At 47.3% G+C, this 27609-nt stretch overlaps 1 protein-coding gene across 2 annotated transcripts in view; it reads left to right on the plus strand.

Annotated features, from left to right (window-relative positions):
- The window catches only part of SYTL4 (synaptotagmin like 4), a 155180-nt gene extending 132763 nt beyond the window's left edge, over positions 1-22417 (plus strand). For both annotated transcript variants that reach the window (XM_029607400.1, XM_029607401.1), the window contains exons 15-17: positions 7418-7517; positions 19502-19710; positions 22011-22417. In XM_029607400.1, coding sequence (XP_029463260.1) covers positions 7418-7517; positions 19502-19710; positions 22011-22153 — 452 coding nt within the window. In that variant the 3' untranslated portion in view covers positions 22154-22417. The remainder of the gene's footprint in view (positions 1-7417; positions 7518-19501; positions 19711-22010) is intronic.
- Positions 22418-27609: the final 5192 nt, after the last annotated feature.

The raw sequence follows: 27609 nt of genomic DNA on the forward strand, positions 1-27609 counted from the left end.
TCAGCATGATACTCTTCACCAACTCTCCACCAGCCCCTCAGAAGGCCCTTCCCGCGCCAGGAAGTCCTCCAGGCTGGGCTCTTGCAAGCCCTTCTACCGGTCAAGGAAATACTTCCCTCTGGCTGCCCGTACTCACCCACCTCGATCCAGCTCTAGAGGCCGTGTTGTTTTTGACATTGAGTTGTAGACCCCTGGTCACTACAAGAGATGACTCCTCCCACAGGATGGAGCCCTGTGGGGACTTGTAGTGATAGGCTGATTCTTAGCAGTACTACACACAGCGGGGTGATACACTTTATTATACAGCAATGTAGTTGATAGCCCGGGGAACGGGCTGTGAACCCAGCCAAAGAAGCCTCTCTGATGGCATAGTCCGGTCTGTACTCTGCAGTGCAAATAAAGTTTCATCAGATCTTGAGAGGATAATGGGTCTGGTAGTGGTCCGCAGAGCAGGGTAGGCCGAGAACTTAGGTACAGATGATATGCCAGAGAAGGTAGATCCGGTAGTGGTCTGCAATGTGGGGTAGGCTGAGAATCTGCAATAGCGGAGGTGAGACAAGGCAGAGATAGACCAAGAGCTGAGGTACTCACTCTGAGGCTGGAAGCTGCTGTAGAGAGGAGCCCCACGAGGGCAGAGTTCCATGATGGAGCAAGGTCCCTGAGGAGCAGGTACCTTAGGCGTCCTTGAAGCTGGTATCCCCGAAGGGAAGGTCTGAACGAGACAAGGCCCCCAAGGAGCGGGTACATTGACAAGCAGGAAGGTACGGGCTCATTCCCCCTCTGCCAGGAAGCGATACAGGTCTGGGATTGGGCCCTCTCCAAGGGGATGTATCTACGGGCCACATACCTGTCAGGCCACCTAAACACGCTGGTGCTCTGCCTCAGCCGGTCCTTCCAGCCAAACGAGTGGTCCTTGAACCCGGTGTCAGCAGCCAACCTATTCCATCGCTGGGGCACACCGGACATGGACCTATTTAGCTCTTCCCCCAATCACAAGGTTAGCATCTTCTGCTCCCTGATTCCAGGGAAGGACCGTCGGGCCTGTGAAGCATTCTCCTTTCACTGGGGACAAGGTCTCATTTAAGCATACCCCCCAATTCCATGTCTCTGACTCTGAAGCTGCAAGAGGACGGGGGGGGGGGGGGGCATGATCCTGGTGGCACTCTCCTGGCCAAGACAGGTGTGGTTCCCTCTGAGCACACCAGTTCCGCTGGGGACAGCTCCCGACCTCCTATCGCAGAACCAGGGCACCCTGTGCCACCCAAACCTCGGCCCTGGCCCTCATGGTGTGGATGTTGAGCACATGATCCTCCAGCCCTTGCAGCTCTCGGATGGTGTTTCCAGGGTCTTAAATGAATCCCAGAAACCTTCCACTCGATCTTAATGGATCAATGTGGAAGGGTTTCTCCACCTGGTGCGGGGCCATGGACTGGACCCTTTCTCCTGCCCGCTCCCCCACCTGCCGGATCTGTAGCACCTGTTTGGCCTCCAGACCAGCTTGGTCAGAGTACACATCAGCACCTACCACCAGGGTGTTATCGGGGTGCCCATTTCAGTCCAGCCACGTCGGGAGTTTCATGCGGGGCCTGGTTCAACTCAAGCCCCCACTTTGCCCACCAGACTGCCCCTGTTTCCCCACAACGCTGCAGTTGTGTTGTGCCCATTGGCATCTTGTTCGGCTACTGTGGGTCTCTTTAGTCTAATATGGCAGTCTGGAGCTCTGTAATCACCCACGTAAGGACTACCATCCTGCTTGTCCTAGGAGAAAGTGCAGGTGAATATGTGAACCCTGGAAGAAAGGTGCAGGGGAGATATGATACAGACCTTCAGGTATCTGAAAGGTTTTAATGAAACACAATCGTCAAGCCTTTTCCGTTGGAAAGAAATCAGTAGAGCTAGGGGTCATGAAACGAAACTCCAGGGAGGACAACTCAGAACCAATGTCAGGAAATAGTTCTTCATGGAGAGGATGGTGAATGCCTGGAATGCTCTTCTGGAAGAGGTGGTGAAGACTAAAACAGTCAAGAAATTCAAAGGGGCATGGGATAAACACTGGATCCCTAAAAGCTAGAGGTTGGAAATAAAGAAAAGAGTGTATGGGGGTAACTTGCTCGTGTGGCAGTTACTACCCTTAAGTCTTGATACTGTTGAAGCAGAGAGCCAGTGATGAAGTTGCATTAACAGCAGTGAGAAAAGGGGAAATGGATTCAGGCAGCAACCAACAAGGGGTCCGACTTTAACGGTTTGAGGAACAAAAACAAGGGGGATAACTAGCTGATGCGGTGCTTATTACCCTTAATCACTAAGCCTGATACTTTTTTTGATGCAGCTCCAACACTGCTCTCTGCTTTCATGGCAACAGTTAAAGGAAATTGGATTCAAACAGCATCCAAGGGCCTTGACTTTTACGGTCTGATAAACTGATAAGCATGGGGGGTAACCTGCACAGTGCAGCAGATGCTGGCATAAGCTTGCTGGGCAGACTGGGTGGATCATTTGGTCCTTTTCTGCCATCATTTCTGTTTGTTTACAATGTCTTGGTCTATCTTAGAACCCTACCAGCTGTGTTTTGTTTGGAAAGATGTCTCAAAGGGCATTTAAATACAGGAGTATGAAACTAAAATAGAAACATAGAAATGACAGCAGAAAAGGACCAGTGGTCCATTCAGTCTGCCCAAAAAGCTTATGATAGTTTCTGCACTTGTCACTTTCCTAGTCTGTCTGTCAGAGCCCTTGTTGGTTTCTGTTTGAGTCCAATTCCCTGTTACATCCTGCCATTGAAGCAGAGATCAATGTTTGAGTTGTATCACTGCTCTAATTGTAACAGTGACTGTTCCAGTAACGTTGGTAATCTGTCACCAGCTGCATGTTTCTCTCTTGTTCTCAGCTGCTACCACCCAACTGATACTATTCAGACAGCAATGGTGATAACAGATAGCTCTGGTGACTGTGGAACAGTCTCCTGCTGTCCTGTAAAAGAACATATTTGTAATCAAACTTTTGCCACAGGGGGCTATTACTCCCCCCCCCCTCCCAATCCACTCTTTAATCTCATGGGTCAGCCTTGCAGGTCATATTTCATTTTAAGAAGCTATCTAGCAAATTTAATAAAATATTCTCAAACACTCTCCTTCCTCCCAGCCAGACACCAGCTGGCCATTACAAAAAAATAATTTCCATCCATTTTTCTTTCTCTCTCTTAGCCATCAGTACTGTCTTCAAAAAAGGAAAACAAAAAACACCTCTCCATCTTTTCCAACCAGGCACCCATCAGTTGGTCATTTTTAAAATTAAAATAAAAATCCATCCCTCTGTCTGATCCCAACCAGCCACTGGTTGGTCAAATTCTGATTCTTTGCCCTGCAGACTTTTTTTTTTTTTTTTTTTTGTAGTTGGGGTTACTTCCAAGGACTGATTGCTGGGAGGGCAGGAGCGTCAATGGAATGTTATAGCCGACTGGAAACTGCATCCCCTTTGCTCTGGGGCACTGCGGTACCTCTGTTCCCTCCTGGGTGCAGTGCAAGAGGTGAAGCCTGAGAGAAGAGTGGGTGCTGACTGTCTCCAGCCAACTCTTCTAACATTCAGTTTAAACTGCGAGTCTCCCAGTGACTAGTCCTAACTTCAAAAAATAAAATAGGGAGGGGCTTAGTCTGCTGGCTGTGTGGAGGGTGCAGTGTAGCAGGGGGCATCCATAGCACAGTTTTGCACTTCCTTGACCTGTAGTCTCTGCTGGGTTTTGTTTTGGTTTTTTTTTTTACAGTGCTTGTGGACAATACCTTGAAATCTTTGGCTCAGTGTGCAGCAATGGTCAAAAAGACAAATAGAAGGCTATGAATTATTTGGAAAGGAATAGAAAATAAAACTGAGAATATCATTATGCCCTTGTTATAGATCCATGTGCAACCACACCTAGAGGGTGGTTTTTTTTGTTTTGTTTTTTTGTGTGTGTGTACACGGATGTAGTTGCCCCATCTGAAAAAATATACATAGCAGAGTAAGAAAAGGTACAGAGAAGGGCAACAAAAATAAAGGACATGGTAAAGCTCTTATGGGGAGAGGCTAAACAGATCAAAGCTCTTTAGCCTGGAAAAGAGTTCACTCGACAACTGAGGGGGGGACATAGATTTTTAAAACCATGAGTGAAATGGAATGGGTAAATAGGGATCGGTTATTTACCTTTTCAAACACTGACTAGGGGACACTCCATGAAACTAGCAGCTGGCAGATTTATTTATTTTTTTCACTCTGTGCATAATCAAGCTACAGAATCTGTTGCCAGAGGACGTGGTTAAGGCAGCTTAACATAGTGGGTTTCAAAAGAGGACTGGACAAGCTCCTGAGAGAAAAGTCCATAAACAGTTAGCCAAGTAGATTTGGGAAAGCCAACGCGTATCCCTGGGAGTGAGAGAAGAAATAGAACAAATATTGGGGATCCGAGGGGGGGGGTACTTGTGACCCAGACTGGCCACTGTTGGAGACAGAATGCTGGGCTCAGTGGGCCCTTGGTCTGATCCAGCATGGCACTTATGTTCTTAAGACCAGCAGAAATGCAGTTACTGACTGCTGGCCGTCCATGGACAGATAATTGAGAAATACTGATTTATAGCAGCAGTGCAGCAAAATCAGCAGCTGCTCAGAGGATAATCTACAGGAAAGCAGCTTGTGCTAAGAAGCACTGCAGCCAAAGCAGCAGGCCTATACATATTGGGGCTAATGTAATAAGACCCGTGGTGAAATAGGCGCTAGTTGTTTGCACATGTGTTTTTTTGTTTGTTTTTTTTTTTGTGCACAACAAAAGCAGTCTCTCCATGGGATGTTATAAAGGATGCAAATGAAGTGTGTGCAGAAGTAAAACTGATGCTAAAACGCACACACATACTTGCAGTCAAGGCCCTGTGTAATAGACCGCACAGAAACCTGCGCTGAAACCCGCTTTAATGTGGTGACCCGCAAGTGATTCTTGGGGCGAAAACCTTCCCTTTTTATAAAACAGCGAAGAAATTAGTGGCCCAGGAATGGAACTGAAGGTGGGTAGACCAATGCCTATCCCCGTCATGTTCAGTCTCAGACTGTGTGGCAGCTGTACCCCGGTGGGTGCTGGCAGGTGCTGGAATGCAGCAGAGATTTCTACAGCTGAGCCACAAAAATATTCTGGAAAAAGTGAAGGTAATCCGTGATTACCCAGATGCTAAAAATCCCACGTTCAAAAACCTGGACTAGCGATGCGCGGCTCCCTACATAGCCTGTGAATATTTCACTTCCTCATTTCCCACGCTGAACGCTCTATTACAAACCTGCGCAAGGCTAGCGCGGGGAAAAATGCATGCATAGACCCACCCAAGTGCATACAAAAACCTGCATCAGCTTTTAGAGCTGCTTAGTTATTACATCAGCTCCATTGTCTTTCTTAATAAAATATGTTGTCATAAATAAAATGTTGTCACAAATACTTTGAATCTGTCTGGATACATCAATGCAGAATTGAAAATGGAAGGATATATATTAGTTTACATTTTAGAATTTCTGGTTATAGAAATTTAACTTTTTTTTGTTTTTAAATATAAGAATCAGTCAAATTACCAATTAAAAAAAAAAAACAAAAACATTGGAGGGAAAAGAGACTGGTGATTTTTCTAGATTAAGGTTTTTGGTAACATAGTTCCGGTCTTAACTGAGCTGCCTGGCCAAAGAGCATCACGCAAAAAACCTGAGCTGCTCAGCTTTGCGGTATAAACCGTGGCTTTGCTGTTCCACTTCGTGCTGTGTTGGCTCCCTTTCCTGTTCTAGTCACCCTCTGTGGCTCTGCAGGCAGCATATGGTAGGCACAGACTCTGGATCTTTTTGCTCATGGCACTTCAGTTAAACTTTGACCCGCATGACCTCCGCTCTCTTGGCAGCGTGCCATCGAATAGTATGTGTCTTCCTGTGCGAAAGCCCTTGCTGCTTTTGCACAAAGAGAAAGACAAGGCCAGGGAGCTTGTAATCTAGATTGATGGCTTTTATTTACAAGTAAACAAAATGGTGCAGACAGTTGGAAGGGGTGTTTTTTTTTTTTGTTTGTTTGTTTTTTATTTATTGGACCAACAAAGCTAAACTTTCACTTCACTCTGTAGTAGAAAATCAATTGCTCGATTGTGTTTTTAAATCTATTCTGCTGCCAGCTTGAGTCTTGGACTGCTTGAATCATATTCTTGCATGGGTGTCTTTCGATTCTTCGTGAAAAAATATGAGTGCCACTACAAGTCTTGTTACTAGATGGAATGAGACGATGCTCTTAGATGGCAGGAATTGTTTTGGTTTACTATTGCAAGGGAAGGAAAGAGGAGGTGGGAGGGAGGATGTTCACTTGTGGTGCCATTAATATTCAGGAAGTAAACTGTTTTGATGTCTGTTATATGCATGTTACATTCATCTCTGGAAAAACAACCGTAATTAATATATCTTCTGTGCTTGAAGAAAAAAAATACTAGTCACATAAATTTCAGATACGTGTCTAAGTTTTAGGTGACTAAAGTGTATAAGAAATGGTAGGAATGTGCTTTTGAAAAATAACATAGGAAACAGTGACATTTCCTTTTCGTTTTTTGAAACTAAGCATAAACAAGTGACATTTTTTGTTCGGGTTTCGTTTCCCCACTTTTACCAACCCCAACTTCTGCCCAATTAAAAAAAAAAAAAAAAAGGCTCCTCCCCTGGGCTTTTTGTCTACCTCCCCCAGTCTCTCTCCATTCTTCCCCAGCCCAGCTTATCTGAGGTGATATGCCCAGATAGAGGCAGGTGTGGCAAATCAAAATGCCGTCAGCTCACCTTTCGACTTACTGCACCAGCAGGGCAGGAACCTCTGGTGACTGCTCCTTCCCCTCTGTGGACATTATTACGGGTAAGCCAAGGGTTCGGGGGGGGGGAGGAGTCGGGAGAAAGCTCAGGGTAGCTTTTTATTTATTTACTTTAAAATTGGACAGGCGTAGGATTTAATTTAACATGGCAGCTGGGGTAGGGAATGAATTGTGGTTTTTGTAAGCACTATTGTAAAATAGTGTGTATTAAAAGCAAAATGAAACAACCCCTCCCACAAACGACATGACACCAAGGGGTGTGTGTGTGTGTGACTGAATACCCCTAACAGTTAGTTATTGTAAGCGGAGAGGGTTTTATGTATTTATGCATTAAGGCTCTTCTGCATTAATTTCCAGATCTGAGTCCTGTTATAATTGCCCTCTCCAAATACCTTGCTATAAGGTATAAGCTGCTTTGCTTCTAAGTGACAGTGTAGTTGTGGACTGTAGAGGGAAAAAAAGATTCTTTCAACTTGTACTACCTCTACATTTTTCATTGATATGTTTGACGTGCATGCATCCACTTGCTGTTGTATGATCTCCTGTGCAGTGTCTGAGTGATTACACTGTGCCTTTCGCAGGTAAGGGCGAAGAAACTGGAGAGCTTCAGGTTTGGATCAAAGAAGCCAAGAAACTGACAGCAGTCAAGCAGGGAGGAGCGTCTGACAGTTTTGTGAAGGGGTAAGTGCAAGAGGTTACTGGGCAGTTTCCTGACAGACTAAAATGACCCCGGCCTGTACCAAATGCCTAAGGTAGTTCCACCAGAATGGACATTTTTTTCCCCTGTTTTATGGAGATTTTTATATAGGAAAACTAACTTTTTTTGTAAGTTTTCCATCATATTTTTGGAGACTCACTTTTTCTGTTTACATCTTTCAGTCTTTTTTTGTTTCCACCACCAATGGTGTACAATCATAAATTTTAGTTAGAACAGACTATCCTTGTGCAATTACCCAATTATAATAGTTCATGAAGCCTTCAGAAGCAAAAAAGTAGAAAAAAAATCCAATAGATACAAAAGCATGTATCCAGGTCTACAGATAAGTGTTTTTATCTGCATGTACCATAAATGGAACTCTCATCCTATTTTTAAAACAATTCTTTGAGGAATGAGATGTTTAATTTCCAGTATATGCCAAACCTTGACATACCACTTAGCTATATTAGGGGGTTTAATGCATTTCCATTTTGGAAACCATCAATACTCTAAAGGCTAGAAACAGTTCTCTAGACTTTTTTTTTTTCCCTGAGGAACAATGTTTGGTTCAAACCTACAACTCTGCATTCATTAAAGGTAATCAAATGTCTTCCCATAATGATATGCATTTTCTTTAATGTCTTTGATATAGTATACTTTGTTTTTTTGTGAGTCTACAGAAAGATTTTTTTTTCTGTTCCTTTTGTAAAACTGAGTGTAACATACCTGCCCTCATAAAGAGAGCGAAAGCCAAGAAATCAGGCATCAAAACATGTCCAGGAATGTGTGTTTAACAGGTCTACATGGCTGCGGTCTTCATTGCTTGGGACTGTCACATAACGTCTTAACGGCACTGCATGCACTAGAATGTCATCCAAGGCCGTAAGGTTCAGTAATTTCACATTCAGATTAAGTTCTTAACATTCTGGAGCAGCGGAAAGGAACTATCACCAGCTGAGGGGCCAGTGTCAGCGCATGGTAAATGCCATGGCTCTCTCAGTACAGACATTATTCTGCCGCCGCCCCCACCCTGTACCCTCCCCCAAACTGCACTGATGACTCCTCAGTGCACAGAGTTAAGACGCCTATTCTCAGCACAGAGCTCTCACCAGCACCATCGACAAGTATAAGAAACACATATCCTTGTCAGCACCATCAACTTCTCAGTACAATCACACACAGATATTGGCACCAACCAGTCAAAATTTTGATTTGGGATCTAAACAATGCCAATTTTAATTCCAGAATTGGATAGCTTTTCTACTGGGATTCCTTCTGCAAATACAGATCACCACCCTTTTTGTGAGGAAAACTTGGCTCGACATCTGTTATAAACTATTTTACTGATATTCCTGGTTCTCCACTTCCCCTATCTCAGCCCAGGCTTCTCCTATTTAGGAATCCATGACCCAGAAATCTGAAACTCAAACTACTATTCCCTGTATCAGAATGGATATGACACATCCTTTGGAGATGCACTTCTGGGAGGCTCATGCAGACTAATCTGCAATTGAATTTACATGATTCACCATCAAAAAATTGAATAATACTAGAGGCACCACCTATGTCAGACTCGGATGGATCACAATCATCATTTGATTCTCTCACATACCATTCTGATGACCAAGAACCTACCAGTTTTCCATCAGTTTTCTCTTCAACCTCCCAGAAGCAAATCTCCAAACTTCCAATTTTCTTAAAAAAAAAAATTGTTTACTTTAGAGGGGAGAGAACCTAGAGAAGATATTTGGCATCTTAAAACACATACAAACTCCAAAACAAGCAATGGCAGTTCCAGTACATAGTGTTTCAGGAATGCCAAATAATGTGACAAACATTTTATCTACTTTACTGTAGCAAGGAAGTTGGATCTTATACAAAGTGTGCATCCTTGGCCTGGTCATTAAAAGGTACAATTCCCACATGAATTAGTGGTGATGGAATCTGCCTTGAAGAAAGCAAAGCCTTCTTAAAATTCATTCTGGTATTCTGGGTAAGGATACATTCAGACATGGCAAAAATGTTCTAATTTACTATGCTAACATACAGAATAGTTGACCAGTTGCAAATTACACATAAATTGTACAATACTTTACAAATGCTACAAGATGACCCAGCACCTTCCTTCAGGTACCATGGATTACTTTTACTGTAGTCTTACAAGAAGCAGACAAATTTGGATCAGCTTACGATAAATGATTCTTCCTGTAGGACTTCTGCAGTAGCCATTGGAGCTGGAAGGCTGGCATGTCTGAGCATGAAGTCTTTGTGAGGCTATTCACAAAGATCAGGCTAATCTCCATGTAGAAGGGGGCAATCTCTTTGGAAACAAGGTGAAAAGAAACATCTTATTAAAGATCACTGCTTTACTTCAACCCTGTCAGCAGCTACAGAGGAGCAACTATCTGAGTAGAAAAGATCAACCTTATTAACACAAAAGATACCAAACCTACCCGTTTCAGCGGCTTTGTCTGCAACAGAGCAATGATCACAAAACAGGCTTGTGCTAAGGAAGTGTAGGCCTAGTGCTTAGAGCAGCAGGCTGAGAACCAGGGAAGCCAAGGTTGAAATCTGACGCTTCTTGTGACCTTGGGCAAGTCACTTTAACCTTCATTGCCACAAGTACAAACGTTTTGGCCCTTCAGGGATAGGGAAATACATTCAATACTATAGGTAACTCACCTTGGGCTGCCAGTGATAAGGCATGAGCTAAATCCAAAAAACATAAACCCAGGCTTTTCCGGCACACCCAACCAAAATCAAATCTAATTCCAGCTTTTGATTACAATGTTAAAAACCTGCTTAGATTTGGGAAGACTTCAACATTTTGGTCCATTATGGTCTTCAATAACAATAAGACTGCTGGGGTATTAAAGATCATACATCAGAAACTTGAACTTCAAAACCTTGCCTCCAAACAATCCCCCGAAAATAACTCCGTAAATGCAGAAAGCTCCAACTCCTTCAGCAAGAGCTGTCTGCCCTCCATGAAGCAAATGCTGTGGAACCAATTCCAATACCACAAACAAATGCAGGATTCTCCATTTCGAAGAAAATGGGTGGTCTCTCTGAGATCTCCAAAATGGCACACATCCAGCATGGATTTACACAAGAGAAATCTTGCCTCACCACTCTGCTACATTTTTTGAAGGCATTAATAAACGTGGATAATGGTGAGCCAATGGATATAGTGTATTTGAATTTTCAGAAGGCTTTTGTCTCCTATGCCACAAATTTCTAATTTTCTCAGGAGTCTTATGGGGGACTTTATCAATGTCCCCTATTGTGGATTGCAAACTGGTTAAAGAAAACTGAAAGTGACTAAATGGTCAGGTTTTTTTCCTCCGTGGAGAAAGGTAAACAGTGGAGTGCCTCAGGGATCTATACTGTAATCGGTGCTATTTAATATATTTTTAAATGAACTGGAAAGGGTAATGAATGAGGTGATCAAATTTGCTTGTGGTTTAACAACTTGGAATAATTTTGTGTCTGCAGATTGTGAGAAATTGCAGGAGGACCTTGTAAAACTAGAAGACTGGGCATCCAAATGGCAGACTTAAATTTAATACAGACAAGTACAAAGTGGTGCACATAGGGAAAAGTAACCTACACAATGTTAGATTCCTTATTAGGTGTTACCACCCAGGAAAAGGATCTGGGTGTAATAGTGTACAATACTTTGACATCCTCTGCTCAGTATACAGTTGTAGTCAAAGCAATGTTAGAAATTATTAGGAAAGGAATGGAAATAAAATGGAGAATATCATAGTGTTCTATATTGCTTAATGGTGAGGCCGCACCTGGTGTACTTTGTGCAGTTCTGATCGCCACATCTCAAAATTATAGTTGCATTGGAAAAGATAACGAGAAGGGTGATAAAAATGATAAAGAAGATTGAATGGCTCCCCTATGAGGAAAGGCTAAAGAGTTTAGGGCTGTTCAGCTTTGAGAAGAGAAGGCTGAGGAGGGGATATGATAGAGGTCTGTGTAATAGAACAGGTAAATTTAAATTGGTTATTCTTTCAAAAAATACAAAGACTGAGGGACACTCCATGAAGTTAGTATGTAGCAAATTCAAAACAAATTGTAGAAAATGTTTTCACTCAATGCACTATTCCCTGTACGTACCTGGATCAGTCCAGACAGTGGGTTATGTCCCCAATCCAGCAGATGGAGTCAGCACAAGCTTTGAGGGGGCGTATCCATATATACTACTACCCCCTCTGCAGGAGTTCAGTATCTTCTGACTCCAGCAGATGCGAGTAGGGGAATCAGGCTTCCCCTCCTTTTCCTTCACTTTCTTGCTTGATTATGGCTTGTTGTTGTCTTTTTCTGTGGATCAAGTTTGTATCAAGTTTGTATTAAGTTTAAAAAAAAAAAAAAAAAAAAGGCAGAGTTCTTTCAACTTCTGGGGAGTGGCTTATCTTCCTTGTCTCTTCTCTGCGGCCTTGCTGTTTATTTCTCGTTGCAGCCAGGGGTAAGTTTGTTTTTCCTTTGTAGTTTTTTCCTTTACAGCTCAGCCCCTGGTGCCCGCGAAAGCCGGTGGAGCCGGCCTCTTCGCTCTTTACTCCCTCACCCGCGACCATTTTACAGCTCCTCATGGGCTGCTGAGCCATTTAGGGAAAGATGTCTGGGGCGGGTCGTGTGGCCAGGAAGGCCCCCCCCCCGCGGCACCCTCCTCTATTTTCAGACAGCGGGCAGTGCGGGCCGACCGGGCCCCCCCGCAGCGGCGCCTTTGTGCGCGTGGCCCCCCCCTCCCCGTGGCTTTTTCTTTTCTCCTGCAGCGATCCCGATGCCGCGGCCGTCCCGCTGTGCGGCCTGCGGAGACCCGGGGTCCCGGATTTCCCAGGAGGGCATCTGTGCACGATGCCTTCCCGGGGGGGAAGGTACCTCACAGTCCCTGACTGATTTCTCTTTTTTGCCCGGGCGGTGCGGGCCGGCCACTCCGCCATTTTTGGCGGGAACGGCGGCCATTTTACATTCTGAGCGCCCTGAGGCGCAGGCCACGAGGGGGAACGGATCCCTGGAGGCCACGAGGGAGAACGATCCCTGGAGGACTCTACCAGCGGGGGTGTTCCCCCGATTTTGGTGCAGGAACCAAGCACCCAGAGCCAGGGAGCAGGAACCACGCCGCCCCCGAAGTGCACCCGAGCAGGCCGGGGTTCTCTCCGGAGTTTATCCTGCTCATGCATACCGCTTATCTGCAGGGGCTGGAAGCACCTGTGGGACCCCCCCCCCTCCTAAGATCCCTCGGATGTCGCCCTCGACGCCGGCCCCCCCCGACCCTCCGGGAGTGGGGGCCTCCCGCCTTCCTACCCGGGTCCGATCCACGCCCGCGGCAGTGGGGGCGGTGCCAGACCCAGCGGGACATGGACTTGACCTCCCGGACGGGGGACAAGGGGACGGCACACAGGAGGGGGATGATCCGCGTACCCTACGCCTCTTCCAGAGGGAAGAGCTGGACGACCTCATCCCGCAGATCATCCAAGAATTAGATTTGGATCCGCCACCAGACCCGCCTGCCCCAGTAGCTCCCGCTGTCATCACTTCTTCAAGGAAGGGAGATCCTGTCCTGGCGGCACTCCGGCCGAGGGCTCGGGCTTTTCCCATTCATGACTCGTTTTTACAACTTCTCACCAGGGAATGGGACACCCCGGAGGCCTCCCTGAAGAGCAGCCGGGCTATGGAAAAGCTGTACCCGCTCCCCGAAGATTTTCTGGACCTCATCAAGGTCCCAAAGGTGGACTCCGCAGTGTCGGCGGTCACGAAGAGGACGACTATCCCAGTGACGGGAGGTGCGGCGTTGCGGGACACACAGGATCGTAAGTTGGAAGTTTTCCTTAAGCGGGTTTTCGAGGTCTCCGCTCTGGGTATGCGGGCGGTGATGTGCAGTTCGCTTGCCCAGCGGGCTAGTCTCCTTTGGGTGCAACAACTCCTCACGTCTCAGAACCTGCCGTCCGATGAGGCTGCCCAGGCAGATCGGCTAGAAGCCGCAGTGGCGTATGGGGCGGACGCCTCGTACGACCTTTTTCGGGTCCTCGCAAGATCCATGGTTTCGGTAGTGGCAGCACGACGACTACTGTGGCTACGCAATTGGGCGTCTGATACGTCCTCTAAGTCCAGTCTGGGCTCTCTTCCCTTCAGGGGCAAGTTCCTCTTCGGGGAGGATTTGGACCAGATCATCAAGTCCCTGGGGGAGAACGCTGTTCATCGGCTGCCGGAGGATAGGTTTCGACCATCCAGAGCGTTTTCTTCTTCTCGGACCAGAGCCAGAGCGCAACGGCGCTACAGGGGCTACAGACAGACGGGCTCCCGGCCATCCGCCCCCAGGTCTCAGCCCTGGTTGCGCGCCTTCCGCGGGCATCGGCCCGCACGCACTACTCCCGGAACCGGGAACCCCTATACCAAGTCTTCACAATGATGCCAGTCTCGCCCACTCCCCTGTCCCCAGGATTGGGGACCGACTAACGTATTTCTAAGCGGAGTGGGCACGGATCACCTCGGACCAGTGGGTCCTGGATACCATAAAACACGGCTACGCATTGGAATTTGTCCGCCCCCCGCAGGGAAGGTTCATCTTTTCCCCTGTGGCTCGGACCTCAAGAGAGGAGCGGTGCAGCTGACTCTGGACAGACTCCGGGAGATAGGCGCTACTGCGCCCGTGCCCTTCGGAGAGGTGGGCTCGGGCCACTATTCCATCTATTTCGTCGTACCAAAGAAGGACGGTTCCTTCCGGCCTATCCTAGTCCTCAAGGAAGTCGACAAATCCCTTCAAGTCGTTCGGTTCCGCATGGAAACGCTCCGGTCAGTGATTGCGGCGGTGCATCGGGGGGAGTTCCTCGCCTCCCTGGACTTAACGGAGGCCTACCTGCACATTCCCATCCGCCTGGACCACCACAGTTTCCTTCGTTTCAAAATTCTGGACCAGCATTTTCAGTTCACGGCTCTCGCGTTTGGATTGGCGCCGGCGCTGCACACCTTCACCAAGATCATGGTAGTTGTGGCGGCAGCTCTCCGGAAGGAGGGCATCCTGGTTCATCCTTATCTGGACGATTGGCTCCTCCGGGCGAAGTCATTCGATCATGGACGCTCAGCGGTGACTCGAGTAGTACGGTTTCTACATTCCCTGGGATGGGTAGTGAACTTCTCCAAGAGCTCCCTCATGCCCTCGCAACGCTTGGGTTTTTTTTTGGGGGCAACTTTCGACACCCTACTGGGCAAAGTTTTTCTGCGCCAGGACAAAGCTCAATCCTTGCGGGATCACACACGACGGTTCTCTGCGTTACCAGAGCCCACCTCCTGGGACTACCTGCAACTCCTGGGAGTGATGGGGTCCACCATCGACCTTGTACCTTGGGCTTTCGCGCACCTCAGGACCTTACAGTGGGCGCTCTTCTCCCGTTGGAAACCAGTATTGCAGGACTATCAGATGATTCTCCCGCTCCCACAGAATGCCAGGGACAGTCTGGGCTGGTGGTTGGATCCGCCGAACCTGGCCCGTGGCATGTCCCTCGATCTGCCAAATTGGGTGGTGGTGACCACCTATGCCAGTCTAGCAGGCTGGGGTGCAGTCTGCGATCGAAGCGCCACGCAGGGGACGTGGTCCACGGTGGAGGCGAAGTGGTCAATCAACCGTCTGGAAACCAGAGCGGTCCGGCTAGCTCTGCGACATTTCCTCCCGCTTCTTCGGAACCGAGAAGTCAGAATCCTATCGGACAACGCTACCACCGTGGTCTACATCAACCGACAAGGAGGCACGCGCAGCCCGCAGGTCGCGCTCGAGGCGGCGCTGCTGATGCAATGGGCGGAGCGTCATCTCGTCCGGCTAGCAGCCTCGCACGTCGCCGGTGTGGACAACGTCCAGGCGGACTTCCTCAGTTGTCAACTGCTGGACCCGGAGAGTGGTCTCTCTCCGACAAAGCAATGCAACTTCTCGTCCATCGGTGGGGGGCCCCCCACTTGGATCTGATGGCGTCCGCTCTCAACGCCAAGGCTCCATGCTTCTTCAGTCGCCGGAGAGAGCGCGGAGGGAGTGGATTCCCTGGTCCTCCCGTGGCCGCCATATCTTTCTTTTCCACCATGGCCCCTGGTGGGCAGGATGCTCCGCAGAATAGAAAGCCATCAGGGGACCGTGGTTTTCATCACCCCAGAATGGCCCAGGCGACCCTGGTTTGCGGACCTGCTACAGCTGGTGATCGACGGGCCAATCAGGCTGGGGCACCTCCCCCAGCTCCTACATCAGGGCCCGGTATTTTTCGAGCAGGCAGAATTCTTCTGTCTTGCAGCCTGGCTTTTGAGAGGCGCCACCTCCGGCGTCGGGGCTACCTGGAGGCAGTAGTATCCACGCTATTGCGGACACGAAAGACATCGGCCTATGTTCGAGTCTGGAAGGTGTTCGAGCTGTGGTGTACCAGCCAGGCCACGAGACCCGCTAAGGCTTCTGTACCTCAGATCCTTCAGTTTCTACAGGCGGGGGTGGAAAAAGGGCTCACCTATAATTCACTACGGGTTCAGGTGGCCGCCCTTGGTTCGCTGTTGAGCGATGGGGGCTCTCTTCTACAGCATCCTGACATTGCTCGTTTTCTCAAGGGTGTCAAGCATATGCGTCCTCCGTTACGGGACCCTTGTCCCTCCTGGAGTCTTAACCTTGTGCTTTGCTCCCTGTCGGGACCACCGTTCGAGCCGCTGCGCAGCGCAACAATAAAGGATCTCACTCTCAAGACTGTATTTCTTGTGACCATCTGTTCCGCTCGACGCATCTCGGAGATGCAGGCTCTGTTGTGTAGAGAGCCCTATCTCCGTTTCTCCGACTCTGGAGTTTCGCTTCGCACCGTTCCCTCCTTCCTTCCGAAGGTGGTTTCTGCATTCCATGTGAACCAGACGGTGGAGTTGCTGTCCTTCTCTTCCTCAGAGCCGAAGTCTCTCCGTCTCTTGAATGTCAAGCGCACTCTGCGCCTCTATCTGGAGGCTACAAATGAGTTCCGAACCTCTGACCATCTCTTTGTACTCTGGGCCGGTCCTAAGAAGGGGTCTCAGGCCTCGAAGACTACCATTGCCAGATGGCTGAAGGCCGGCATTGCTGCTTCTTACATTGGGGCAGGTCGGACTCCCCCACCCGGAATCGTAGCGCATTCTACACGTTCTCAGGCGGCTTCCTGGGCGGAGGTTCGCTCGGTATCCTCGCAGGAAATTTGTAGGGCAGCCACCTGGAAATCGTTACACACGTTCTCGAGGCACTATCGTCTGCACCTCGCCTCTTCGGTCTCTGGACACTTTGGCGAGCAGGTTCTCCGAGCAGGCCTCGCAGGACCCCACCCGATTTAGGGAAGCTTGGGTACATCCCACTGTCTGGACTGATCCAGGTACGTACAGGGAAAAGAAAATTATTATTTACCTGCTAATTTTCGTTCCTGTAGTACCATGGATCAGTCCAGACGCCCACCGCGTTTGGGTTCTTGATCCTGCTCAGCTCTGCGCTGCTTCTTGCTCGCAGTGTTCTGTGTCTTCACAGTTGTTTCTTTTCGCTGTTTTTCACAGCTCCCTACAAGTTGGTAGGATGTTTGCAGTTACTTGTTGCGGTTACAATTGTTTTCATTATCTGTTTCCACAAACTTGAACCTTCGGGGGTTTCTACTCGGGCTTTGATATACTCGATACTGAACTCCTGCAGAGGGGGTAGTAGTATATATGGATACGCCCCCTCAAAGCTTGTGCTGACTCCATCTGCTGGATTGGGGACATAACCCACTGTCTGGACTGATCCATGGTACTACAGGAACGAAAATTAGCAGGTAAATAATAATTTTCTTTTAATCTCTGGAATTCATTGCTAGAGGATGTAGTTAAGTCTCCTACTAAATCGTCTATCAGACATTGGTATTTCTGGAACAATCCTCAGATGGTTTGAGTCATTCCTCAGCAATAGACACTATAAAGTCAAAATAAACGACACAGAATCCTCCAGCATCAAATCATCCCTAGGAGTACCTCAAGGCTCTTCACTTTCTCCCACTCTCTTTAATATCTACCTGCTGCCTTTCTGCCAGCTGCTATCTACCCTAAAACTAAAGCATTTCCTATACACCGATGACGTGCAAATTCTGATCCCTATAACAGAATCCCTACCCAAAACACTCAAGTTCTGGGAAAGCTGCTTCTTCTCTATTAACCTCCTCCTCACCAGCCTAAATCTAGTCCTCAACTCAGCCAAGACCGAACTCCTTATCTCCCCTGATCACATTGAATTTTCACTGCCGACCCCTTCCACCACCATGGTCACCCAAGTAAGAGATCTCGGAGTGATACAAGATAACCGTCTGAACTTAAAGAAATTCATCAACAATAAAATTAAGGACTGGTTTCTACAAATTACAAATTCTAAAAAGTCTTAAACCACTCCTCCATTTTCATGACTTCAGGATGGTTCTCCAGGCCACTCTATTTTCCAAGATAGACTACTGCAACGCTCTCCTATTGGGTCTCCCCGCCTCTACCACCAAACCCCTTCAGATGCTCCAGAATGCTGCCGCCAGAATTCTGACAAACACCAACCGAGGAGATCACATCACACCCATCCTTAGGAATCTACACTGGCTCCCCATAAGCTTCAGAATCCTACATAAGTCCCTCACCCTCGACCTTTATATCCCGCTAAGACTGCACACTTCTACAAGACCTATAAGAGAGGCTTATAAAGGAACCCTGCATGCTCCCACCAACAACTCCACCACTCGTACATCCACCAGAGAACGAGCCTTCTCAACAGCAGGGCCAGCCATCTGGAATACCATGCCTCCAGACCTCAGACAGGAACCCTGCCTGGTGACCTTTAGGAAAAAACTCAAGACCTGGCTGTTCCAACAAGCCTTCCCATAGCCCTTTCCCACCCTCCTAACTCCTTGATCCTAGAAAGTCCCCCCTCACCCCCTGCTAATCCTCCCCCCAGTACTGTAACAGGCCCGCATTGTTAGCCAGTTTCTTGATTAAATATATATATATAGAACTTATATACAGAGTGCCTTATTTCCGACCCAATGCACTTCCGGTATAGCCTTGTTAAGTTTACAACGTTATTCCTCTGTCTCTGGCACATTTCTGCTTCCAAGTTCACATAACCTTGTTTTATTGCAACTTTTCTTCCTCTTCAATATTATTGTTACAAACCCCCTGTTCCTTGTGAACCGATATGATATGATTTGTATCATGAATGTAGGTATAGAAAAGAGTTAAAATAAATAAGTCAGTTAGTATAGCTGTTAAAAAAAAAAAAAAAAAAAAAAAAAAGGCTGGGACAAGTTCCTAGAGAAGTCCATAAACTGTTAACCAAGTAGACTTGATGAATAGTCACTAGTTATTGCAGTGTGATAGCCTGGGATCTATTTACAATTTGAGATCTTGCCAGGTACTTGTGACCTGGATTGGTCACTTGGCAACAGGATACTGGGCTTGATGGACCCTTGATCTGACCCAGGATGGCAAGTTTTTTGTCTTCAGACAAATGTCTAAAGAAAAATTCAGGATGAACTCTCTAGGACTCTCTCAGGTTATTCTGCAGCTAATTTACTGGCACAATATATGCAGCCCTAAGTGTGTGTATTGTGGGTGTATATTGTGTGCACGAAACCTTTTTTTTTTTTTTTTTTTTTTTTTTTTTTTTTTTTGTGTATGGTGCTGCTTTCTGTGGTTCTTGCTACTTAGTATCACGACAATACTAAGCAGGAAGAACTCTGCGCACGATGTCACAAGGAGTGGCACTGGGCTTTGAGCCCTGGTTTGTAGCCCACTGCTCTGACCATTAGGCTACTCCATTCCAGCAGGCATCCAAAGCCTGCTGGAATGAGGTGGAACACCTGTAGCAAATTGTCTTTAGATGCTGCTACTGGTCTAGAATATATGTGGTGCCCTAACACCTGTGAAGTACGCTGGACCCTTGACTGGCAATGAACTTAAGTTTCTCTTACTTCCTTAGTTACCTGCTGCCTGTCCGGAGCAAGGCCACCAAAAGGAAGACGCCAGTGATGAAGAAGACTTTGAATCCGCACTACAACCATACCTTTGTGTACAATGGCGTGAAGCCAGAAGAGCTCCACCACGTGTGCCTGGAGCTGACTGTCTGGGACCGTGAGCCGTTGGCCAGCAACGACTTCTTGGGAGGAGTGCGGCTGGGTGTTGGCAATGGTAAGGGTGCTGTCCAGTCAAGATACTCATCTGCACAAACTAACCTCCTCATCAGTCAGTCTCTGTCTCTTCCCGTTGTCTGTCTGTCAGTGCGCTCTTTCCCCAGGTCCTTGATGTGTACTTTCCCTGTGTTAGATAATCTCCTGACTTCCCTCCACAACCCACGCCCCCCTTGCTGTTGGCTCTCAAGAAAATGTCAAAAATGTTCTTCTCCAGAACATAAGCTTTAGCAAAGTTGCTCACCTTGATCTTTGTACTGGTATATGGTGGGTGGGTGGGGGCGGGGGGGTGCCTTCTACTGCTTTTTAATTGGCTCAGCCACCTCTTCCCTAGGATGGAGGTCAGGGCTCACTTTGTAGTGTATAATTTTAAAATGTATTGTTTAAAGCAGATATGCCGGCACTGAGCCACAAAATCTCCACTTTTTATGGTTTATTGGGGATGTTCCATTCTAAAATAGTTATCTTTTATGTTCATGCTTAGTTTGTTTACTTCTACACATTAAGTAGTCTAACATAGCAACCAAACTAATTTAGAATAAAGGCAAACTGTAACTGATCCCTTTTTTAATCATCATAACTTACTACTGCTTTTTTTTTAGATTGTAATATTTTTTAGGTATAGAACAAGCACAAACTACACCAACTGCAGATTTAATACATTAGGGTACAGAGAATTTCCAACTGGTAATTACAAAATACACAGAAATCAAGTTGACTTCAAATACCACAGTAGTAATGAAATGATACTGTGTAAAGGTTTACCTTGTTCTCCACGCAGCTTTTAACCTTACTCCTTACTTACCCATACCCCCCTAAGGCTAGTCGGTCTAGTAAAATGAAAAGAAAAATAACTAAAAAGAAACACACACAGCATTGTTCAATCCTAGTAGGCTTAACTCTGCCATTAACACAATGTCTTATTTGCCAACATATGAAAAATGTAAATTACGTTACAATTGTCCTGCAGGATGAAGATATTCATAAAGGGCGCCAAATAGCTTTACATTTAGCAAATTCTTGTTCAGATTCTCCCTGAAAATGCATTGTTTCTAGTAGGTAGACATCTGTCAGTACAGTCATCCACTTTTCCACAGAAAGACCCATCTGTTGTAACCAATACAGTAAAATTATTTTCAAGGCTATTGCACAATCTTTAATAAGGAGCATGAGATGTTTGTAGGAACAACCCGGGTCTCGGGGTGTAATTCCCGATATACAAAAAACAGAGGACCAGATATCAGTGAGAATTAACATTTTCTCAAAATATGACTTTATTGAAGCCCAAAACGTTTCAGGGGCAGTATTCACAGCCTCTGGGGGAGGAGGGAAGTAGGAGTCATCCCAGTCATTGCGCAGTGGTGACACCTAGTGGCCAGAGTGAGGGCTCCTGAATGCAGAATTCTGGAGAGTGTCCTGCCATGCGGCCCCCTGCCAAGGCCTGTCACTGCGGCGACTGGGCCTGAGTGACTTACAACGAGAGAGAAAGTAAAGGGAAACAAATTCCAAAGGAAGACGCAGGATGCCAGATCTCGGCCCTCGTTCCAGTTTTTGGATGCGCAAAGCAGCAGGAGAAAACTGCTGGGCCAGAGATTTTTGTCCAGCACAAAGGTACTGCTTACAACTTGCCTGATGCTTTTATTGTTGCTCTATAAAAATCTAAAAAAAATAACAAGGCCAGTATTGGTGCCGTTTACAAAACGTGGTTAAAGCATATTCTGGTAGCACTTCTGCTTTGAAGGTGGTGAGCTCAGTACAGAAAATCCTCACTTAAGTCACAATTTTAAGGAATCAATTATCTTAAGTCAGAACTTTGTAAGTTTAAACTGATGTTCACATGTTGAAAACAGGGTATTGAGCCCTGGTGCTGGACCCAATCCCCCCATTTATAAGTATCTCTCCTCCTTTGTTTGTGTCATATATAAACAGACATTTCACAGTATGCTTTTATCTGAAGAGGAGCATGCCAAGGCACGTTTACAGGACTTTGCACTGGCACAGTTTTCTGAGAAGAGCGAGTCCTTGGTCGTCCTGCTGATGTCATGTTACCTCACCAGGCCTCGTGGTGGTCAGCACGCCAGTGTGTGCCTGTTGGGAGATGCTCTGGCGTCTTAAAATCAGAGCTTAAGTTATGAGTTGGATAATGGATGTCAGTTTACACATGTTGTAACTCTGAATCTTACCTTTGCAAATGCCATAAGTCGAGCACTTCCTGTAACTCTACGTAGAGGAGGATTGCCCCCTGGGTGCCGTTGCTAGTAATGCTTTTCTGTTTTCCCTGTCATCTTTCCCATTCATCAGGCCTGAGCAACGGAGAGCCCGTGGACTGGATGGACTCCGTGGGAGAGGAAGTGACCCTTTGGCAGAAGATGAGGCAGTATCCGGGCTCCTGGGCGGAGGGAACGCTTCCACTCCGGGCAACCATGGCTAAACCAAAACAGTGAGCACCCCCCCCCCCCCAACGAAACCAAAGTCAACCCCGATCAGACTCGTCACAGGATGGAATTGATTCTTCATCGTTTTTAAAGGAGTAAACTGGACTGTCCATGTATCTATGTATATATTCAAGTAAAGAAATCAGATACTTTATTTTAAAGCAGGCAAAGGATAAAATGTTTATCAACTCAGCTGTTTTTATTCCTGTGGTTTTTATTTTTTTTGTCTAGTTTAATTGAGAAATAAATCCCCACATCTTTTCGCAAAGTGTACAGAAGTTCTTCATTCAATGTTTCTGGCTTTTGTTGCTATATTTCCCTTATTCTTTATCTTAATACCTAGTGTGGGTGAGGTCTCTTGTGGTATCTTTCCCTTTCCTTTTTAGAATTAGGACTGTTCTGTCCATGCCCTCTAATGCTTTTAAGTGCAGCAGATACTCTGGGATAGCCCAGGGTTGTGTGCACACATGTGGAACGACGATCTGAGGGGGATGTTTCTCGCCCCAGTAGCCCATGACATTGGAATGACTTTCCTAGGTGTGAATTTGATGCAATAACAACATTGGGGCTGATATAATAAGCTGTGATGAGCTTACCCCCGGTCTTTAGCCCAGTTTTAGTGCCTTTTTTTTTTTTTTTGGCACAAAGCTAACCTAGGTATGTAGTATGGGTTTTAGTGCTAACAAAGTTCTGTGCTAAAAATCTATGGTATGATTAGCATAGGCGAATACACTTTACCTATTACAGGGCAATGCGGGGAGTGTTTGTAGTGTGTTAACATGGGAAATTTAACGCTTGGGTTAGGAGAGGTGTAAAAGTTAAATCTTATTTCTGGTGGCCATTTTAGGCTATTGTGCACTCCTGTGGGGCAGTGTGTAGGTGCTGTTCTGTGGAAATATGGATAAGGGGTTTGTTTTTTTGTGTTTGTTTTTTCATGATGGTTTGGAACATTTTGCAAGTGAGCTGAAGGATTGAGTAGCAGATGCTGAAAGACAAAGGAGAGAAGAGGGAAGCGATAAAGAGGATGCTTTATTGTTAAAGAAGGGTTCGTGAAGGGCAGGCAGTCTGTCCTTGCTCAAACCGTTTGCAGAAGGGTGGGTAAGCAGCATATATTTTGCCTGAGGACACCCCTGCTGGGGTTACCAGAGACTGATGTGATCTAGTCACGCAGACTGAGCTGCAGGGCAATTCCTTCCCTCTCTGAAGAAATCTGAGAGATTGACTCTTAACTGATCCGTGGTCATGCATTCTAGGTTTGGTCAAGCTTCTTAGTACCTTGCCATTTTCATGCCACCGATTCTTTCCAGAATACAGAGGCTACAGTGGGTAGTATGGACTAGTCAATGATTTTTAAAATATTTCACCCAGGTATTGAGGGCAGTGATGAAATGGGTATATCAAGTACCCACAGCAGGATTGATAAAGCATGCTTTTTTTTTTTCAATATAGTTGGCATGCCAAATGTAATGGGTGCAATCAATTTGCACCCATGTCACACTCACCCTGCCACATAGGAGAGAAATGGCATACCATGACAGGAAGCATTTCCACTCCCTGAATATAAAGTGGTGTGCAATGTGCACATGAAGATCCTTCATGTTGTCTCAAAGGCTTCTGGAAGCAGCAAAGACGCCTTTCTTGCACAGTTTGCCCTGGCTTGAAATTTCACAGAAGGGGGAAATATAGCAAAGGCTGGCTGCTCTCTAAGTTTTAAATAGAAGTCCTACTAAAGTATATGCTAAAATGTAAGCTCTCTGAGGTAGGTACTGAATGTGTAGTACTTGATGCATGATGCCAAAAGTGCATACTGTTCTGTTACCATTGTAAGCTTTGCTTACCAAAGTATTAGCTAAAAGGTTTAAATGCAAGCTCTCGGGGGTTGGTACCAAAAGCAGAATAGTACAAACTTTCTGGTGTGTGTGTTTTTTTTTGCAGGAGATGGTGGTTATGGCAGCAAAGCATGTCTGCTTATGCCCTAGTCCGTGCCATGTGAAGTAGAGGAAATCTAGTATAACAAAGCACATATGAGAACCAGAGCGCTCATAGAATGAACATTTGTCATTCTCTGAAAAGCTGGTTCCTGTATGTACCTGGATCAGTCCACACAGCTGGTTTTGCCTCCCTTCCAGCAGATGGAGACAGAGAGCTTGAAAGGCGCACTGCCTCTTAACCCAGTGTGCCACCTGCTGCTCCTCAGTATTTCTCGGTCTCCAACAGATGGAGGTGGTGCAAAACCTGTGGTTCTGATCCCAAGCTAAACTTTATTTAAACAAAAATTTAAAAGGAAAAAGGGATTTCAGGTTCTTTGGCCTCCCAGGGAGTCATTAGGTCCTGGTGGGACTGTCCTCCCTGGTAGTAGGCGTTGGACAAGTAGGGTTTGGGAACCTCAAAATTTGCTCCTAAATTTTGCCAGCAGGGTGATAGCTAGTGGTCCAGCTCCCTCCTCCTTCAGCTACAGCCTCTTGTAGCCTCTGCCAGCTCTTCAGGGAAGTATCCCTTTTACTTATTTCCCTTCTGTCTGTCAAAGTTAAAAATAAAAATTAGGCAGGCTGCTTGCAGGGAATCGGGCAGCAGTGCTGATAGGCTGTGCAGCAGTGCCTGGTCGCAATTTTAGGTACCTGGGGGACATTGGTAACTAGAGTTTTTTCTTTTCTTCTCTCCCAGTGATTCTTCTTCCCCCCGTCCTGCAGCTGCTGGAGTCTGTCCCGCACTTTTAGCCAGACAATGCTGCGCATGAGCCATTGCTCACACTGTGGGGAGCAGCTGTCAAGCCGTGCTTTGTCAGGCTGCTGTGATTGTTGCCTCCCTGGTGGGGAGGGCTCTTCAGGCGTGTTCTCGAGGGTTAGCAGCGAGCAACCTCACGGTGCTAGACTGCTGCGCTACAAAGGAGCTCCCGGCTGATCCATTCCTTTTCAATGTGGGATCGGTGGCCATTTTGGGTGCATTTCACGCCACGGAGGAGAGAGCTGTGGGGATCTTCCCCCAGCGCTTTCTCCAGCCGGTGCCAGCCCTGTGGAGGCCCGAGGGGCCGTAGGAGAGGGCCCCATTATGAGGACACCTTTTTCCCCAAAGGGGAATTTAGGGGGTCCTGCGGTTTTCTCACATGAGTTTATTCTTCTAATGCACCAGGCCTTTTTGGCCAGTGGTGCTTCCAAGCAGGGAGTCCCCAACCTCTGGGAACCTGTGGGTCTGCCTGCAAAGATACCCAGGAAAGATGACACTGTGACCAGGATCCGAAGAGTGCAGGCCCCCATGGTACAGGGAGGCTGCTTCAGAAGATTCGGACCCAGAGGGGCCAGTGGACACCATTCCGCCCCCTGATGCCCCAGACTGATGCCGGGCCTGACCGATTGCCCTCGGTGGAGGGGGATGACCCTAAAGTGGTGCAATTATTTCAGTGCAACGAGTTGGCGCCCCTCATTTTGCATGTCCTTGTGGAGCTCGGAATTGTGGAATCGCCATCGGAACAGAGCCCAGACAAGGTGGATCCTGTTCTTGTGGGCTTGTGTGGGCCCACTATGACCTTTCTTTTACATGCCATGCTCTGGGAGTAGGATGCCTCAAAATGAGCAGGGCAATGGACAAACTATATCCTTTGCCTGAGGATATCTTGGAGCTGCTGAGGATTCTGAAAGTGGATGCATCTGTTACAGCGGTCACCAAGCGCACGACTATTCCTGTGGCAGGAGCAGCGGCTTTGAAGAATCTCCAGGATCACAAATTGGAGGGTTATCTCAAGATACTTGAAGTTTCTGCCCTGGGCATTCCTGCTGCAGTTTGTAGCAGTTATATGCTCTGGGAAGGCCTTCGCAGGGTCCTGCAGTTGCAAAGCGCCAAGGATCTTGTTCCCCCGGAGGCAAAGCAAGCTGAGCGTTTGGAGGCAGTAGTGGTTATGGGGCGGATGCCCTCTATTTGTTTTGCACTTCCTCGCGTACCATGGTCTCTGCGGTTTCTGTACGCAGGCTGCTGTGGCTCCGGAATTGGGCAGCTGACATTTCCTCCAAAGCTCAGCTGGGGGCATTCCCATTCAAGGGCAAGCTCCTTTTCGGAGAAGACCTGGAGCAGCAGATCAAGCATTTGGGTGAGAACAAGGTCCATGAGCTCCCGGAAGATAAGCCTAAAGGACAGAGATCCTTCTCCGCCTGCTCCTACTTTCGTGGCCAAAGGCACTTTCATCAGAGCAGGGCAATGAACTCAGGCCAGAGGCAAGCCTCAGGGAAGCTTCAGCCTTGGTTGCAGTCATATCGTGGAGATCGGATGGCCCAGGACTGTGCAGGACTATGGTCCAGCAGAGACAAGTCCGCACAATGAGTTGTGGCCGATCCATTCCGCAGACCTCTTTATAGGGGGCCAGCTTAACCCTCTCTTTCAAGGAGTGGGTCAAGATTACGTCAGACCAGTGGGTTCTCAGCATAATAGAACATGGCTATGCATTAGTTTGCTTGTTCGCTACGAGACCAGTTTCTGGTGTCCCCTTGAGGGTCTCCAGAAGAATTTGTAGTTCACCAGACCCTCTGTTGACTCAGATCTCTGAGGCCATCGTTCCCATCCTCCAATCAGAGCACAGGAAGGGATGTTACTCTATTTACTTTGTCGTCCCAAAGAAGGAAGGAACCTTCCGCCCCATCCTGTATTTGGTTCCATGGCCTCTACGTTAGAGCTAGTCCTGTGGGCCTTTGCGCATATGAGACCTCTGCAAATTGCATTGCTGACCTGCTGTCAGAACAATTCCACCTTCCACTATCACTTACAGAAACCGTCAGGTCCAGTCTTTCGTGGTAGCTTGCCCACGGTCATTTGAAACGCGGGGTGAATCTGGAGATACCCCGGTGGATGGTGGTGACGACAGATCCAGCAAGTGTCAGTTCTGGGTGGTTTAGGGCCGGTGGTCACCGATGGAGGTGACTTGGTCGATCAATCGCCTAGAGACAAGGGCCATTTGGTTGGCTCTGGAGAGCTTCCTCCCCCCTTCTGCACAATCAGGCAGTCAGAGTATTGTCTGAGAATATGATGACCTTGGCCTATATCAAAAGACAGGGAGGAATCGAGTAGTCTTGTAGCTCTCGAAGCATAGATGCTGTTGTCCTGGGGGAACAAAATTTAGAGATGTTGGCAGCATCTCACATAGCAGGATCAACCAATGAACAAGCAGATTTCCTCAGCCGCCAGCAGCTAGACCCAGGAGAATGGGAGCTGTCTAAAACTGCCATGCGCCTGATCTGTCTCAGATGGGGCGAACCTCAGGTGGACCTGTTGGCGACGCATGCAAAAGCCAAAGCTCTGCACTTCAGTCACAGAAGGGATACGGCGCGGAGGGAGTTTATGGTCTGGTGGTACCTTGGCCGATTGGCGTTCTCTAAGTGTTCCCTCCTTGGCCGCTAGTGGGCAAGATAATCAGGATAGAACTTCACCCGGGACGAATGATTCTCTTGGCTCCCCAGAGGCCGTGAAGGCCTTGGTTTGTG

The sequence above is a fragment of the Rhinatrema bivittatum genome, chromosome 6, assembly GCF_901001135.1.
Source record: "Rhinatrema bivittatum chromosome 6, aRhiBiv1.1, whole genome shotgun sequence".
Lineage (NCBI taxonomy): Eukaryota > Metazoa > Chordata > Amphibia > Gymnophiona > Rhinatrematidae > Rhinatrema > Rhinatrema bivittatum.